This window comes from Xenopus tropicalis, chromosome 6 (assembly GCF_000004195.4).
Source record: "Xenopus tropicalis strain Nigerian chromosome 6, UCB_Xtro_10.0, whole genome shotgun sequence".
Lineage (NCBI taxonomy): Eukaryota > Metazoa > Chordata > Amphibia > Anura > Pipidae > Xenopus > Xenopus tropicalis.
Genome location: NC_030682.2, coordinates 29,985,582 through 30,002,966, shown reverse-complemented (window position 1 = coordinate 30,002,966; position 17,385 = coordinate 29,985,582). Strand labels below are relative to the sequence as shown.

The window sequence follows — 17,385 nt, the reverse complement described above, 5'->3', positions numbered from 1 at the left end:
ATTAATGTATTACCCTTACCAGTTTTAAAAGCCTACCACTCGGCTAAACTGAAGAGACTGGGCAGATGAGATCTGAAACATTTTCAAGATTACTTTAGACTTAGACCAGTTACTTTAGACTTATCACTACTAAATACAATTTCCAGTTGCAATTACATTTATGAATAATTTTAAAACCACTGAAAATGTGCATTCAATGTACATTGGAAAGTTGCTTAAATTTAGTTTAAAAAATGTTTTGAATGGAACTCCTCTAACATTTTTTTTTCTTTACAAATCTTTATCTTTCAATATAGCAACAACAATGCCCCAATAAAGCTTACAGTCGAATATCTTTATGACATTCACATATATACACTTGGTTCAATTACGTCAGAGGCCAGTAAGCCTGTATGTTTCTAAAGTGTGAGGGAAACAGAAGCATGGGGGAACATACAACATACAAGTAGAGAGCTCCAGTTGGCAGCAAACTCTCAATATTAGCAAGGCAGCAATGTTAATCACCAAACTGCCATTAACATTTTTAACATTAACATTTATTTATAAAGCGCCAACATATTCCGCAGCGCTGTACAATAAGTGGGTTACATACATTGGACATACATATAAAGCAATCAATAACCGAAACAAGAGGTGAAGAGGGCCCTGCCCAAAAGAGCTTACAATCTACAAGGAGAAAGGGTTGAGACACAAGGTGTGGGAATGGGCATGACAAGGGTTGTGAGAGATGTGGCACAGGGTATTGCTAAACTAGATTAGGGTAAGCTTCTCTGAATAAATGTGTTTTTAGAGATCTCTTGAAGGCAGAGAGATTGGGAGAAAGTCTGACAGTTTGTGGGAGTGAATTCCAGAGAATGGAAGGTACATTAATAACAAAAATGATGTTATGTGCACCATGCTTTCTTTCCCTGTAGATCTTTGATCATAGTTTTGAGCATGTAAATGAGCTTCAATACCATTTACCTTGGCTATGATAAATGTAAATGTTGTCTACAGACAAGAACTGCAATAGCATCAGCTTTTTATGGCCAGTATCAGTGGGAAATGGGCCCTTATAACAACGACTAAGCAGGAAAGTGTCTCTGTAACTTAATTTTTGTTAATGTAGACAACTCTAATTTCATTCAAAGATTAAAAGAAAAAATGCAAAACCAAAACAATTTATAGTTTAAATGTTTGATATATCTCATTTTTACAGTTTTCCTGGTTGTTCCTCATTTTACTGTTATTTCTGTGGCTAGAGCCTCTGGAACTGATTATAATTAATTACTATGATTGTGGTTTAGCTATTTAAATATTCCTATGGGATAGTTTGGAATAAAAGCATGATCCTTCCCACACTCAGAGGCTGGAAGACATAAAATAGGGTGGATGATTTGTAACTCAGCACACTGATCAATAAGCAGTCATATTTCAAAAATTATAATAAAATGTTTTAGCAATATCTGCAATATAGAAATCTGCTTAAAGAAGTCACGTTGAAAAATATGTTTTTGATTATCCAAAACAGGATTTTTTAAAAATATATGCTAGTTATGGGCACACTTGTTTACTCAACCTACTACACATCTTGAAACTGCAATTTCCTTACAAGATTATTAGCATTCCTAAGTGTGATCTTAAAAATAAGTTCTTGTTTCAAAATCAAGGCAACTGTTGCACCATATACAGGGAAAACGGTTTAGTTGCTTGATCCTCGTGATCCTTTTTCCACCATCAGTGCTCCCCTATGCTATACGCCTCAGCTGGTCACCACCTGACACTTCCGAGCAGCCCTATTCCTGCTGAGGTGAGAGTGATTATGCATTTACTCAGCACGACGCAGTCTTCACAACTCAGCACGCAAAGGCAGAAAATGTTGTCAGCAGATTGTGAACAGGCGCCACAGTGGGCAACTCATGTCGACCACAAGAACATGGTGCACTGGTGATCAAATCACAGCGAACATCTGCCGAAGCACAGCTCTATCCATGCTCGCTAAGTATCCATCAATGAAGAAGCCATCAAGTCCCCTTTTGCACCCAGCGTTGTAAGTAAAATGAAAGTGTTAGTAAGCAACAGATTTTATATAACTGCTCTTTTCATATTACAGAGAAGTGACCACATTAAGATGGGTTTATTACATTAACAGGTATACCCTTGCATTGCTTTAAGCAGGTCAACTAAAGCGTCTGGGATGGATGAAGAAAAAAGTTTTATCCTTGTAATGAACAGGAAGGTTCACATCAAGCTTTTTTTTGTTAACCATTGTCAATAAACATTTATTTTTCAGTATATCAACTATCTATAAAACACCATAAGCTGGACAAAGCTAAAATGCAGTTAGCACAATTTACGAAGGTTTCTAAATTAAACGCAGTGATGCAGATATAGCATCATGAAAATGGCAGCATAGAACTAATGTAAATCAAGACCATGTTTCCACAAGCACCGGAAAAGAACCTTCACTATACATACAAGTAAGGATTACTGGGTAGACTGCCTGGTCTCTTCTTCCACCAATACAAGAGAACAAGTACAAGAGAACAAAAACAAAATGGAGTCTGTACTTGATGAATGCCAAAGTGAGGTGCTCTCAAATATTTATTCGAGGTGCATTAACATCCACATGTTGATCTTCTCTATACTGTCCGCAGCATATATGTCTAGAAACATGTTAAAATACCCATGGAAGGAAGGTGAGAAGAGGAACTCACAATACAAAGTTAAAAGTGGCTTCTCGTGCTGAGCATTTAAAACTACAGCAATTAATCTGTACTTATTCTTATTGAATAGATGAGTAATAGCTGAGCTGTCTCAACGAAAAATACCTATAGACTACAATGAGACAGCAAACTAAATTATCCCAAAGGGAAATCTGCACGTAAAATGATTTAGAAAATCTTTAACAAATTAGTACAAAAAGCCAGCAATATCATTCTCACGATTATAGTAATAATTCCAAACTAATATTGTGCAGTAAAACACTAGAATATTAATGTACAAAGTTAGAATGAACAGAGTTCCTAAGCTCCTAAATGAAAAGTAAATTCCAAACACTCCAAATCAAATCAAATCCAATATAAAGTCTAATAACTTTTTTCAGTAAACTTCTCCTCACCGCTGTAGTCTTTAAGGGCAGCTAATTACGTACAATATGTTTAGAAAATTTACCTTGAACTTTCTGAATGATTTCTCAAAGGTCTATGCTTCTTTCATTAATAAAAATTCCAGTGGGGTCAGAATTTACTTTCCCACAATTAAACCCCATACTTGTGGATCAGAATTTAATACGATAATGATCCTTCTAAAAGCCATAGAAAAAAAAGTTTCCTTAGTAATCCAAAGGCACATCTGCATTAAATTCTATTACAGGTATGGGATTTGTTATGTGGAAACCCGTTATCCAGAAAGCTACAAATTACGGAAAGCCTGTCTCCCATAGACTCCATTTTAATCAAATGACTCAGAATTTTAAAACTGATTTCCTTTTTCTCTGTAATAATAAAACAGTACCTTGTACTTGATCCCAACTAAGATATAATTAATCCTTATTGGAGGCAAAACAATCCTATTGGGTTTAATTACTGTTTAAATTATTTTTTTAGCAGACTTAAGGTATGGAGATCCGAATTACAGAAAGACCCCTTACCCGGAATACCCTTGGTCTCGAGCATTCTGCATAATGGGTCCTATACCTGTATAAGATTTAACTTATCTTTCAAGGTTTGCTGTAAATAATCTTTTTACTCTATAAAATACATTACATTTATTCCTGAAAATGGAACATTCTTCAAAATATGGACTGGAGAAAAATATATGTGAGGCAGGCTTCCAAAGTACACTTCAAATTGTTTAATTACCAGTTAATGAGCTGCAATGTGACACTTTTGCAGGACCCGGTGCATCAATCTTCATATGACTAATGTTATTTTGTTCACCTTTAAGATATTTTTAGATACCCACACTTTTAAATTATTGTTGCTTGCTGAGAAAATTCCATTGAGGCATGTTAAGGAAACACACACAGGTGATCCCTTGCTATTGATATTTCTAGCTTGTGAAGACACAAATCTAAATTTCAGAGTGAGCAATAGATCAATGAGTTTGTTGCTGAGAGTTGTCTCTTGGATACATATCTAAAGAACATGTGCATTGCTAGGAAGTCTGGGATTAGAGCCAGTCATTAAGATTCAGGTATTGCACAGTCTGACAAGAGGATTTTCTGAGACGTGAATAAAATGAGAATTTTTGATCTTTAGATACATATACTGTGATGCGAGATTCCTGAAAATCCTATGTGCGTTTTTCTGGTTTATGAGAGCACGTCACTGTTTAAAGAGAAGGAAAGTCATTTTGGCATTTTACTGCCAATAGATTCGCCACATTAGTGCCACCTAGAACACTATATTTATTCTGCAGAAAGCCTTACCATACCTGAGTAAAGAACCCTAGCAGCTCCCTCAGTTTGTTTAAGATCGCAGCTGCCATTTGTAGCTTGGTTTTTGTAGCTTCCTGCTGTAACTCTGGCTGCTGGTAGCTCAGATCACACATTCCTAAGGGAGGGGGGAGAAAGTTTTATAAATTCTTATGGGAGGGGGGAGCAGGAGAAGGGAGAGAGGGGAGAGCTGGGCAGACTCTGGAACCAGAAATGAAGGAATTTTCTGAGAGAGGAAGTCTGATACCGATGAACATGTTTGCAAAGAAGGAGACAAGAAAGCCTGTGTTTCTTTAGATAGAGGACTCAGTGCAGCTTTTCATTGAGTGCTTATGGCTGTATTTTCATAGACCTTTCTGATAAAGCTTACTTAGTTTTTACCTTTCCTTCTCCTCTCCTTTAAAGGGGACCTCCAGCTTCAGAACCAAAATTTGTTAAAGAGCCCCATACAACACAGAAACCTTTACATACCTATCACTGTAATCTGTTCCCTCAAAAAGTATGAATAAATACTATTTTTTATTCTAAAATCCAGCTCTTCTCTTTCTGCATCATTTGAAATCCTGGCAGGGGAGGAGAGACTAAAACACTGATGTTAAAAATTGTGACAACTTATCCACAACTTACAGACAGCATACGGGAACTACATAACCCACATTGCATTGCATTGTGATGTTCCTTTCCATATTGACATCACGTGTGCAGGGAATTGGGGGTTATGGAGATTGCAGTTTTTTTGGTAATCAAGAAGTTATAAGCCACTTTTTCCTTTTGAAGTTTCTTGTGTAGCTTCCTGTTAATGTGCCTAGGGGAATATAAGTGAAATAAAAATGGCATACCTTTGTGGATTTTGTATTTGCTAAAGTTTTCAAGACTGCAAGGGTAATAAATGCACAATCAATGCGTAATAAAACAGAACTGTACATAAATCATGATAGTAAAAGTTAAATCAATTAATGTTAGGAAACAGCATTCTCCTCTGCTAGTTTATAGTCATAAAATATGGCAGTTTATTTAATGTGACAATGTTATGGTGAAATATAAAGTTACATTATATACATGATTTTCTAATCCTCTAAAAAGCTTAGGCTTATGATTGATCTTAGAGGCTGCTTATGGCTCTCCTGGGTATTCCAAATAGCACTATAAAAGGAAACCTTGGGTAATTCATATTTACTAGCTGAACGTATAAAACAAAGAAGAGAATGCATGTAATAATAACTATATATATATATACATATATATAGAAAGAAAGAAAGAAAGAAAGAAAGAAAGAGAGAGAGAAACATATAGTGGTCATTGAAGAATGAAGCTGATTTTTTTTAAACAGGTAGGCTATAATACAGGTATCGGACCCCTTATCCGGGACCCCTTATCCGGAAACCCGTTATCCAGAAAGCTCCGAATTGCGGAACGCCCGTCTCCCATAGAATCCATTTTAATCAAATAATTCAGAATTTTAAAACTGATTTTCTTTTTCTATGTAGAAATAAAACAGTACCTTGTAATTGATTCCAACTAAGATTTAATTAATACTTGTTTGATGCAAAACAATCCTATTTGGTTTAATTAATGTTTTATTGATTTTTTAGTAGACTTAAGGTATTGAGATCCAAATTACGGAAAGACCCCTTATCCGGAATACCCTTGGTCCCGAGCATTCTGGATAATGGGTCCTATACCTGTACACAGGGATTAATAAACAATGCAAAAGATGAAGTACCCAATGTGCAAAATGCGACCCAGCGCTAAATAAATAGTATACAGGTATAGGATCCATTATCCAGAATGCTCGGGACCAAGGACATTCTGGATAAGGGGTCTTTCCGTAATTTGGATCCCCATACCTTAAGTCTACTAAAAAATCAATAAAACATTAATTAAACCCAATAGGATTGTTTTGCATCCAGTAAGGATTATTTATATCTTAGTTGGGATCAATTACAAGGGACTGTTTTATTACTACAAAGAAAAAAGAAATCAGTTTTAAAATTCTGAATTATTTAGTTAAAATGGAGTCTATGGGAGATGGGCTTTCCATAATTCGGAGCTTTCTGGATAATGGGTTTCCATAAGGGATCCCATACCTGTACTAACCACAGGAAGAGGGGCAATAGCAAATGCCTGGAAAGCCAATACACCCCCTACAGAATTAGACTTTCTGGAGAGAATAAGATATATATGTAGAATGGACTATCTTACTGCTCTTAAGCATGATACCATAGAGAATTTCCAAAAAATCTGGTCAAAGATCACATTAAGGGGAAGTAAACCATACGTAATATGACCTGTGAATGATGGTGTGACCTCGGATTTTCTGATTATTGCATCATTTGTTTCCAATACTCATCATCACCTTTGTTATTTCCTTGAGGTTATAATTTCCTTTTTTCCTCTCTTGCACTATCCTTTTTTGGCTTCTCTATTTCTCTTTATATAATTAAAACTCAATAAAAAGATAATAAAAAAAACAACAAAAATAAACAATGCAAACAAGGAGTGCAGTGTCAATTATGCCTATGTTTGGTTAAAGTTTGATTTGCTAGAATTTGTAATTTATATATATTGGAAAAAGCAAAAACTTTATCTTCATGAAAAAATAAATCAAGGAAGCAGATATTTCCCAATTAACCCTCTTTAGGTAGCCCTGAATTATGGACAGTTTTAAAAACTGGCCATGTATATATTTTAAAACACATAGATTTTTTTTTTTTTTTTTTTTAAACCTATTGTACATTATGTCATACAGTTTGGAAAACAAGAATTATACCGTTATCTCTTTATTTTTAATGCCACCCAAAATATTTACCACCTACATAAAACTGTGCCAAGAATGATCCCAAAATAAGCAGAATGCAACAAAAACATTTTTTTTTTACATTTTCCATATTTTATATAAACTTTTCTAATAAAAATACAACTACTATAGCGACAAACAGTAGGATTAAAATATAGTACTTACAGAGCATAACAGAACTTTGTCTTTCTATTCCTATCATCAGGTCAGGATGCCCCCAATGCAATATGGGGGATGGGGGATCAACATTCCTATCTTTTCTTTTTGCGCTTAAAAAGCTTAAAATCATGTATTTGAATTATGTTTAAAAGACAGACATTTTCAATATTAATTATGTGAAAAGAACAAGAAAAACTCTAATGTAAAACTCTGAAAGCTTGCCAAGTCATATAAATGTCATATAAAGGGATTCTGTCCTGATTTTACTATTTTTATTACTATATTACACTGTTCACATTGCAAATTATTTATTCTACTATTTAAAATTTTATTTTTGAACCAATAAATTTGTTTTTCTGGTTGTAATATTAATGTGTAGGCGCCATCTCAGTGCATTGTGCCTGAGTCTGAGCTTTCAGAAGGAGCTAGCACTACATCATAGAGCTACTTTTAGATACGCTGTTGTTTCTCCTACTCCCATGTAACTAGAGGAGTCATAAGCCGGACTTATCTAGAGGTAAGAAAAAATCTGACTTTATCTCATAATTGCTTAGTAAATGTGCCCCTAAGTCTAAGGGGGTCTATTCATCAAAGTATGAGTTTGAATCCCGAATTGGGGAAAATTCTGATTAAATACGATCATTTCTGATGATCACAAATCTCACGAAAATGCTTACGATAAAATCGTATTAGTCACGATAAAATCGTATTGGCGATACGAAAGTCACAAAAGTTTCGTATCCGATTGATCGTAAACAGCAGGAAAACCTTTTTGACTTTGATCCTTCGGTGCATGATTTTGGAAGCCTCCCATAGGAATCAATGGCACTCTGCATTTTGTCGAACAAGTTTTGTCGCAAAATCCGAAAAAGTCGCAGAAAAGAATTGTTTGTAATTCGTACCTGCCGTACTTTAATAAATAGGCCCCTAAATATCTAAAACATATTGGCCAAACTTTCATTGATCTGATCTCCATGAAAAAAAAAGAATATTTCCCCATGCAGGAACTGTAGCTCGAGAACCAAACCAACCATCAACTCGGTTACACTAGTCCAACAGTCTGCTACCAAGAAACATTTATGACAGGGATTCTTGACTTATGAGTTCTTCCTGTTGCTGTATGGTGAATGTGGGTGTGTTAAGTCTTACTGACGGCTGTTGCTCGTTCATTTTTTGCACCAAAAGATTTCTGGCCTTTTTAAGGCATTTTCTTTGAATACCAAATAGTAATAGGGAAACTTTTCCTATTTATACAAATTAAACTACCATAGCTGTTACTTCAAAAGAACACAACTGTCAGTTTTTAATACTGCAATTAAAATAGTAATATCAAAGTAAAGGGAACATGTGAGGGCATTTAGCAACTTGTTAGGGAAAAACAAGAACTGTATCATGATAAAAAGCAAAAGAGAGCAAACAATGTAATTCAAGGTTATCATAATACAAAGCAGTCTGGCTATATATGTGGATATATAAGCTGATAGAAAAATAATAATGCAATTCCCTTTGAAGCTTGTTTACAGTGACCGTACTATAACCTACTGCACAGTAGGAGATTTAGTTAAATGGAAATTCTTTTGGTAACAATTCAATAATAATAAGTGATACTAATATAATTCGCAATTGTGGTTCCTGTAGTTTCTTGTTTTACTTTTAACATGACATAGAGACCAATTTAGAGAATGTGGTTAACTCACACTGACCCATGGCTGTAGGTAGAACTCAAGCAAAAAATATAAATCAGATATTCCAGAAACAGTTTCTTGCATTTTCATTATATGCTTTAAAAGAAATGATTACCAATTTTGCCAAGCCACTTTCTCAGGGTAACCTAGGGTTGCACCTGGCAGGTTTTGACCCGGACAGCCCGGTTTTCGGAAGGGCTGTCCGGGTCAAAACCTCCTGCCCGGTTTCCCAAGTTAGGAAATCCAGACAGGACTACTAACATTGATATGCGATCACTGTCATAGCCCTGCCCCAGTGATGTCACAGATCCGCCTCTTCCCCACCCAGTGATGTCACAGATTCGCCTCTTCCCCACCCCATGATGTCACAGCCCGCCTCTTCCCGCCCCCTGCCCGGCTAAGAAAGCTGGCAGATGTGAAAACCCTAGGATAACCAGACCGAAACTTTTAGAACAGCTGCCTTTTCAGGAGTCTGACTTTCATGCTATAGAAACTGAGTGTGATAATAAAATGGAAACGAAGACGTTGTGAAACTGAGCACTTGGGGGGGGATGCACCTACCTCAAATTCTTCTGCTTCTGTCAGTAATTTTGCTGTAGTGATTCTGGATTCATATGGAGGTAACGCAGACTGGAGGGAAAGAAACTATTATTAGAAATTATAATATGCAGGCAATGACATTTAAAGCAAGTTAGTATTCAAAGCAATCAACAGAAAAATGTACAGTAATTTCAGTAAATAATTCTACATGCGCACATCTCCCCGGAGTGCTACAGGTTTTTGTAATAATATTCCAGGAATGTGGTATATTTTTAAAGGACAAGCCAGTCAACCCAAAATATTATTTTTTGCCTAATAAAAGAAAACATAATTCTAAGCAACTTTGCAATATACATTCATTACAAATTTGCAATGGTTTGTATTTATAATTGCTATTAGAAGTAGTGTTTGCCTGTCCTTTTCTATTCCCTGTACTGGGGGCTCTGGCATTTAAAACAATGTAACACAAGGCAGCAGACAACCAGGAGTTCAGCAAATGCAGCTTTCAAAAGCAATTCCATTTACAAATAACTTTTAACAGACTAAAATTTTTTAATGAATTTACATTGGAAAGTTGCTTGAAAATATGTTTTCCTTTGTTAGGTTAAAAATTATTTTGGGGGTTGGCATATCCTTTAAGGAGTGCAAGCCTGAGTTTTCATTTTATATATGTAGATAGAGAGATGACAGATAGATAGATAGATAGATAGAGAGATGACAGATAGATAGATAGATAGATAGATAGGCTGTTTTTATGCTATCTATCTATCTATCTATCTGTCTATCTAATTGACTCATGGGATGAAAGTAGGGCCTAGGTAGGGCCTAGTATGCAGTGCAGTTTTGGGCTCCAGTCCTTAAAAAGAATATAAATGGGCTGGAAATAGCGTAGAGACATACAACTGATCTGGCACAGGGAATGGAAGAAATAAACATGAGAAAAGGTGGGTGCGAGGGGACATGATTACTCTTTATTAGTAAATTAGAGCCCATTATAAACAGAGAGCGGGGGATCTTTTTCCACTCTGAAAAGAAAACCAGCACCCCCAGAATTATTAAAGCCCTGCAAAGATATTATGGTGGCAGATCCCTTTATTCCTTTATGAGGGGTTTGGATATCTTTTTGGACAACAAAATATCAAGATCTACAGTTATCTCAAGGGCTACAGTTATTTCTTTTTAAATTAGGAGACAGTGTGTGTGTGTCATGTAGAAGGGTTGAACATGATGGATAGTATTTTTTTTTTTATATATTTTTATCTCAACCCAATGAATTATGTCACGTGTATCAATCTACTTTCCTATTAATCTTTAGACATAACACGTTTACATCATCGGACCTATTTACTAGACGATTCCTTAATGCCATTCACATTTTCATTTGTTTGATGAAATTTTCTCTTCAAAATGTTAATTCTCTTGCACTTAAGAATTATTTTTCATTCAGTCTCCAAATCCGCTAAATTTACTTTTTATCATCAACTGTGGATCAGTTAGGTCAGTTAGATAAAGCGTGGTACCACAGTGCAGACTTAGCAGAAAGCCTATGGAGCTTGGGGAACAAATAGTTGTGACCACAATCTACTTGGTATTCGTCAGTAAATGTCATGACCTTACAATTTTTAATTTTTGGGGAAATTACAAGAAATACAGGTATAGGACCCATTATCCAGAATGCTCGGGACCAAGGGTATTCCAGATAAGGGGTCTTTCCGTAATTTGGATCTTCATACCTTAAGTCTACTAAAAAATCATTAATTAAATCCAATAGGATTATTTTGCATCCAGTAAGGATTAATTATATCTTAGTTCAAATACAAGGATCAAATACAAAGCACTGTTTTATTTTTACAGAGAAAAAGGAAATCAATTTTAAAAATCTGAATTATTTGATTCAAAAATGGAGTCTATGGGAGACGGCCTTTCTGTAATTCGGAGCTTTCTGGATATCGGGTTTCCGGATAAGGGATCCCATACCTGTATCTAAATACAATCAAATGATATGAACTATAACTCTTGCCATGCAGCTATTTAGATCAAACTCTGGGTTAATTAGCCTAGAGTTTTCAGTGCCGCCCAAAAATTTTAACGGTCACCAGGGGTGGGCTGACTGACCTTTTTCCAAGCTCTCAGCACAGCATGTACACTATTTTGACAAGAGGATTAAAGGGGCATGGATAAGCTGCCTCCTGTAAATTAACAGTGTGAAAAAAAATACAGGAAGCAACAGTATTCATGCAGGGGGGTCCAAGGAAGCCACAGGATATGTTAAGGCCACAGTAGATCTTAATCAATATTAAAAACATACAACATGAACAATAATACAAAGGTATATATTTAATAAAGAACAGTATTTTAAAATACTCTTTAATGAACAGGCCAACCCAATCAGCAAACCCCAATGTTGTGCTCTTGTGGGAAAAGCTTCTCCAGTCAGAGCTTCACCACAGAAGCTGTAGGTTAAAATTTCCCTAAATATTTTCAAAAACTGATTGCTAGAAGAGTTGGATTTCCTGCAGATGGAGCGTGAATTTAAACTTTAAGAAACAGAAGAGTTGTATGAAATAAAAAGAAACATTATGACATCATTGAGTTGACTATAATTTCTAATCATTGTAATGTTACTCTATTCAATAAAAGTATCAATTTTTATTTAAAAAAAAAAAAAAAATTCCAGGATGACTCCAAACATGAACACCAGAGTAAGTGCCGTAAAGTCTTTCTAGCATTCTGTCCAGGCTCTATTTCCGTGAAATAACCAGATAGATGACAGATTACTTTAATTTGAGTTTTTCGAGGAAAAGAAAAATTTTAATCTGAGTTTCTAAAAACTTAAATATTTGAGATTTATTAAGTGCAAAAAAAACCCTCAAATTATAAACAATGTGCATCTTAAACGTGGGAATTCATAAAGAAGTCAGTTCAAAATTCAAGCTATTTTTCATTTGAAATATGGCAGTGTAGAATGGGGTAGGATTTTGCTATGTTCAAGTTGTTTTTTCACACTTCTAAACAACTACATTTTTTACTTTTTCATTCCTTTTTTCGATAAAAAGCACACATTTGAATTTTGTGCTTTTTTCAAAATAGGAAAAAAAATTAACATTTAAAATTTAGATTATTTTACCTTCATTGGTACAAAATAATGCACCATAATATATATATATATATATATATATGGATGATAAGTCTCATATTACTGAAAGTGTGTATTTAATTTTACACCAAAAAAATTGAGTAAAGCTTGGTGTACATTGGGTGCACTAATTATAAAAGTATTTACATAGTTATATAGTCATGTTGGGTTGAAAAAAGACCAGCAAATTCAATCCTTCCAAGTAAACCTAGCACACAGATAAACTCTTAAAGGCATTAACAGAGTCTGCCATTACAACATCACTAGGAAGGGCATTCCCCAACCTCACTGCCCTCACCGTGAATAACCATCTACACTGTTTCATATGAAAGTTCCGTTCCTCCAATCTAAATGGGTGGCCTTAGAACTTTATTTGCTTTGGTAGTCACTGAATGACATTGCCTGGAATTAGACAACTTGTTATCTAAAAAAAAATCCCCAGATCCTTCTCAATTAAGAATACCCCCAACACACTACAATTTAGTGTATAACTTGCATTTATATTATTTCTACCAAAGTGCATAACTTTGCACTTTTAAACAGTAAACCTCATTTTGTTTTTTGCTGCCCAGTTTTCCAATTCTGTCAAATCGCTCTGCAAAGCGGCAGCATCATGCATGGAACTTATAGTTTTGCACAATTATCATCAGCAAAAATAGAAACAGTACTGTCTATGCCCACCTCCAGGTCATTAATAAACAAGTTAAAGAGCAAAGGACCAAGGACTGACCCCTGCGGTACTCCACTAACAACACTGGTCCAAACAGAAAATGTTCCATTTACCACCACTCTTTGCAATCTATCCTTCAGCCAGTTCTCTATCCAAGTACAAATATTTTGTCCCAAACCAATATTCCTCAATTTATTATTAACTTTTTGTTCGGTACTGTATCAAATGCTTTATTAAAGTCCAAGTAGAAAGTAGATGACATCCACTGCCATTCCAGCATTGAGGCTCCTGTTTACCTCCTCATAAAATGCAAATAAATTAGTCTGGCAAGTTCTGTTACTCATAAAACCATTCTGGTACAAACTTATAGTATTGTGTTTACATCAGAGTTTGGCAAGAATTTAAGACAAATGGTGAAATCCAACGACATGTAATGGAAGAAATTCGAATGGAAGAAATTGGTGCATGTCTTTTGTAAAAATGCATTGATACCTTATGGTTAATAAAAGTGCATAAGGACTTATCTTATCCAGTTTTACTAGATATGCCTGTATCTAAGATATAAGTTTATTCCTGCACTATTTTTCAAAGAAAGACTGGTGTAGCAACTTTCTAGAATTGATATAGTTTATGTTTAAAGCATTTTTTAAAAGATAAACTACAGGTGCGGCTTTGATTCATTCCTATAAAAAACTGTGAGACAATGCATTTTCTCCAGCCTGTATATGTTATTTTGGGGAAAACAAGTTTATTTGTAATTAATTTGCTATCTCTTCCAAGGCATATGTATTACAGTATGTATTACAGTATGAAATTGCTAAAGCATATCTGTACATCAGGGACACAAAACTAAATTTCTGAAAAATAAGCAAACAAGCAAAGAAACTTTTTCTTTCTTCACGGTGCACTAGGGAAAAAAGAACATAAGGTTGGTGGTAAATAGCCTATGACTTGCAAATGTTGTGCTAAGCAGTATCTACCCAGCTCTGCGGGTCATTATGAAAATACAGAGTCTTGTTGGTAATTTTGTAAGGCTGCAAAGCATTACAAAGTCTCAGCGACCTGTCTCAAATGCAAAGCGTGCAGAATTGTGTGGTAAACTGAGAATTTCTGAGCCGGAAATCCATTTTCTTGATATAAGTTACCGAATTAATAAGAATTTTATTAAACAGCAGGATTTACATTCAGCTCGACAGAAAGGGAAAAATGAATAGTGAAATTACTTTTATTTATAGATTAACTTTTAATGTGCGTGGGGGAAAAATGGCTTCTTTTTCAGTTACAGTGGTTCAATTTTTCTTTCTGACTTGCCAAGGTTCAGAATTACTGCGGTGCTGGGGTGTTTGTGTCTAGACTATATTCAAACATATCCTTTCAAGTGAGTCATTATGGTAAGAACGGCTCACATGCTATTCATGTTCATACAATTCACTAAAGAAACGTGTATTTATACAAGCAAATAAAACAACAGGCATCCAGATCGTTTCAAGGTACGCATTCAGAGAATGTCTATATACAATAACAAACATATATTAGACTCCTATTGCATTTACTGCATACTGTGTTCTGTTTCATCTGGGGTTCTAAAAAGTGCCAATATCTGATACTTGTACTTAACCTTAGCTATTTAAGGTTAAATAAACTTGAAATGGTTAAGTACCGTTACATTGTACAGGATCGTAATCTCTGTTCTAAATGTGAGAGATTAGGTACTAAAAGCCTTAGGCGTTCATTTAATTTGAGCACTTAATTTAGACCAGTGGGAGATGGAGATTTGAGGCTAAAATGAGGACTTGCTTTTGATGTGCAGTTTTGAAGAGATGAATTCGCATTTCGAGTGCTTTTCAATCAATGAGACATCGTTAGTTCCAGGAGAGGGCTGGTGCTGCAGGTCACAGCTTTGTGCCAATAGCAGAAACAGAGTACTGCTTTCAACTCAGGAGGGAGCAAATGATAAGGATATACTTGTTTGCAATGAGAATATTTTTAAATAAACATGAATTCAGAAGTCAGAGTCTAACCTAGCAATTACATTAATGCTCTCCTTAGCATCTGAACAGCACTCATGCACAATGTGAAGGGAGTTTGCTTGGCCCAGCATCTACTGTATAAACTTTCACCTCTCGCCAACTCTCCAAGGACAGTTTTGTACTCGACACTGAGAACAGCAGGGTACTTCTGAATATTAACCAACCTCGGGAGACTTGGGAAACCCAAGTGTAGTGCCCTCAGCTAGTGAGCTAATGAAGCACAGCAACAGGTGGAAATTTAAAATGATGCCAAAGTCACAAAAACCTAAAGCAACAATTGCACTAAAACTATTTAAAGTGAAGTATAAATCAACGAGGGGTGCCAAATGTTAGACACAGTGACCCCAGCTATCTTTCTTCCTCTTCTATCTTCTTTTCATTGGGATTCAGGTGTGTACATGCTTACCAGAGTGAAAGAGACAATTTTTAGTTTCTAAAGGTGGCCGATTTCGGTACTTTAGACTCATTTGGCAGCTAATCTGCCAGTGTATGGGCACCACCGATAGGCCTCCCCAATCAACATCTTGCCTAAAATTGAGCAGATCTCGATCGGGCAGGTTTTATTTTTCTGTCGGATAGGGGACGGCGCCAGCTCGTTGATGAGGTCCCGATCCAACAGCACCAATGCCCTAGGGCCAAGCGACCGAATTAGACCGATATCACCCATCCGTAGGTGGGCACATCAGAAGAAGATCCGCTCGCTTAGCGACCTCGCCAAATGAGCAGATCTTACAGTTTATGGCCACCTTTAGTTTGGCTTTCACTCTACTGCACATGAGCCAGCCCAAACCAGAAAAAAAAGATGGAAGTCTCTGAAGAAGATGGTGACAATAATCTAATGCAGAAATACCCTGGGCCGTGCATTTTTAGCAAACAGAAGCACCATCCCAGTATATCAGATAAGTGATCTTAATCACTAGGGGTGCCTAAAATTTTGGCACCTCCCCCCCCCATTGACTTAAATTTTCCTTCTCCTTTAAAGGAAACAAAGGTTCCATGTGAAAAAGAATGGTAAGTATAAAGCATAAAAACATATGCATTACAGTTATATTATTTTCGTATTCATGTTGTTCCAATGAAAAATGTGGCTTTACTCATGGCATGGATATTTACTGGGCTGTTACATTAAAGGCATTTGTCTCTTTGGTTACATTTTGCCAACAGCATCGCCTTTAGAAATCAAAGCCTTTCCTTTTTTTTATCTTTCTCAATGAAATATATATTATTCTTTTATACTTACTCTTTTCCATGAATTTTCCCACATATGCAGTTCTAATGATTCAATAAAGGAGGCATAGTCGGAGAACTTATTTGTGGGATACAGAACACATGAACGGAATTACAAATTAAAACATGAGGCCAAATATAATTATACATGTTGACAGGCATTATTTTCTGCATTGTTTTAATAAAAATAATATATACAGGTATCGGACCCCTTATCCGGAAACCCATTATCCAGAAAGCTCCGAATTACGGAAAGCCCGTCTCCCATAGACTCCATTATAATCAAATAATTCAGAATTGTAAAACTGATTTCCTTTTTCTATGTAGAAATAAAACGGTACCTTGGAATTGATCCCAACTAAGATATAAATAATCCTTATTGGATGCAAAACAATCCTATTGAGTTTAATTAATGTTTTATTGATTTTTTAGTAGACTTAAGGTGCTGAGATCCAAATTACGGAAATACCCCTTATCCGGAATACCCTTGGTCCCGAGCATTCTGGATAATGGGTCCTATACCTGTACTGTAATGCTGTACGGAGGTTATTTACCATTCAGTCCCAGAACCAGTGACAAAATCTGAAGTCCTTTTCACATTCATATACACTATGGTCAACTTTTTCAAGAGTCAATTCCTGTATGTATCTGGGGTGTGGAAAGAAACCTGGAAAAACCAGGAAAAATATCTGAGCACAAACTGTGTCTGTGCCAAACTGTATCT

At 35.7% G+C, this 17,385-nt stretch overlaps 1 protein-coding gene across 2 annotated transcripts in view; it reads right to left on the bottom strand.

Moving 5' to 3' along the window:
• Positions 1-17,385, bottom strand: part of LOC100488559 (probable assembly chaperone of rpl4) — a 223,051-nt gene that overhangs the window by 146,802 nt on the left and 58,864 nt on the right. Inside the window, exon 8 of one of the 2 annotated variants that reach the window (XM_018094800.2) lies at positions 9,620-9,688. The exons of the other annotated variant lie outside the window; for it this stretch is intronic. Within the exon in view, the coding sequence (XP_017950289.1) occupies positions 9,620-9,688 (69 nt within the window). The remainder of the gene's footprint in view (positions 1-9,619; positions 9,689-17,385) is intronic. 2 annotated transcript variants of the gene reach the window in all.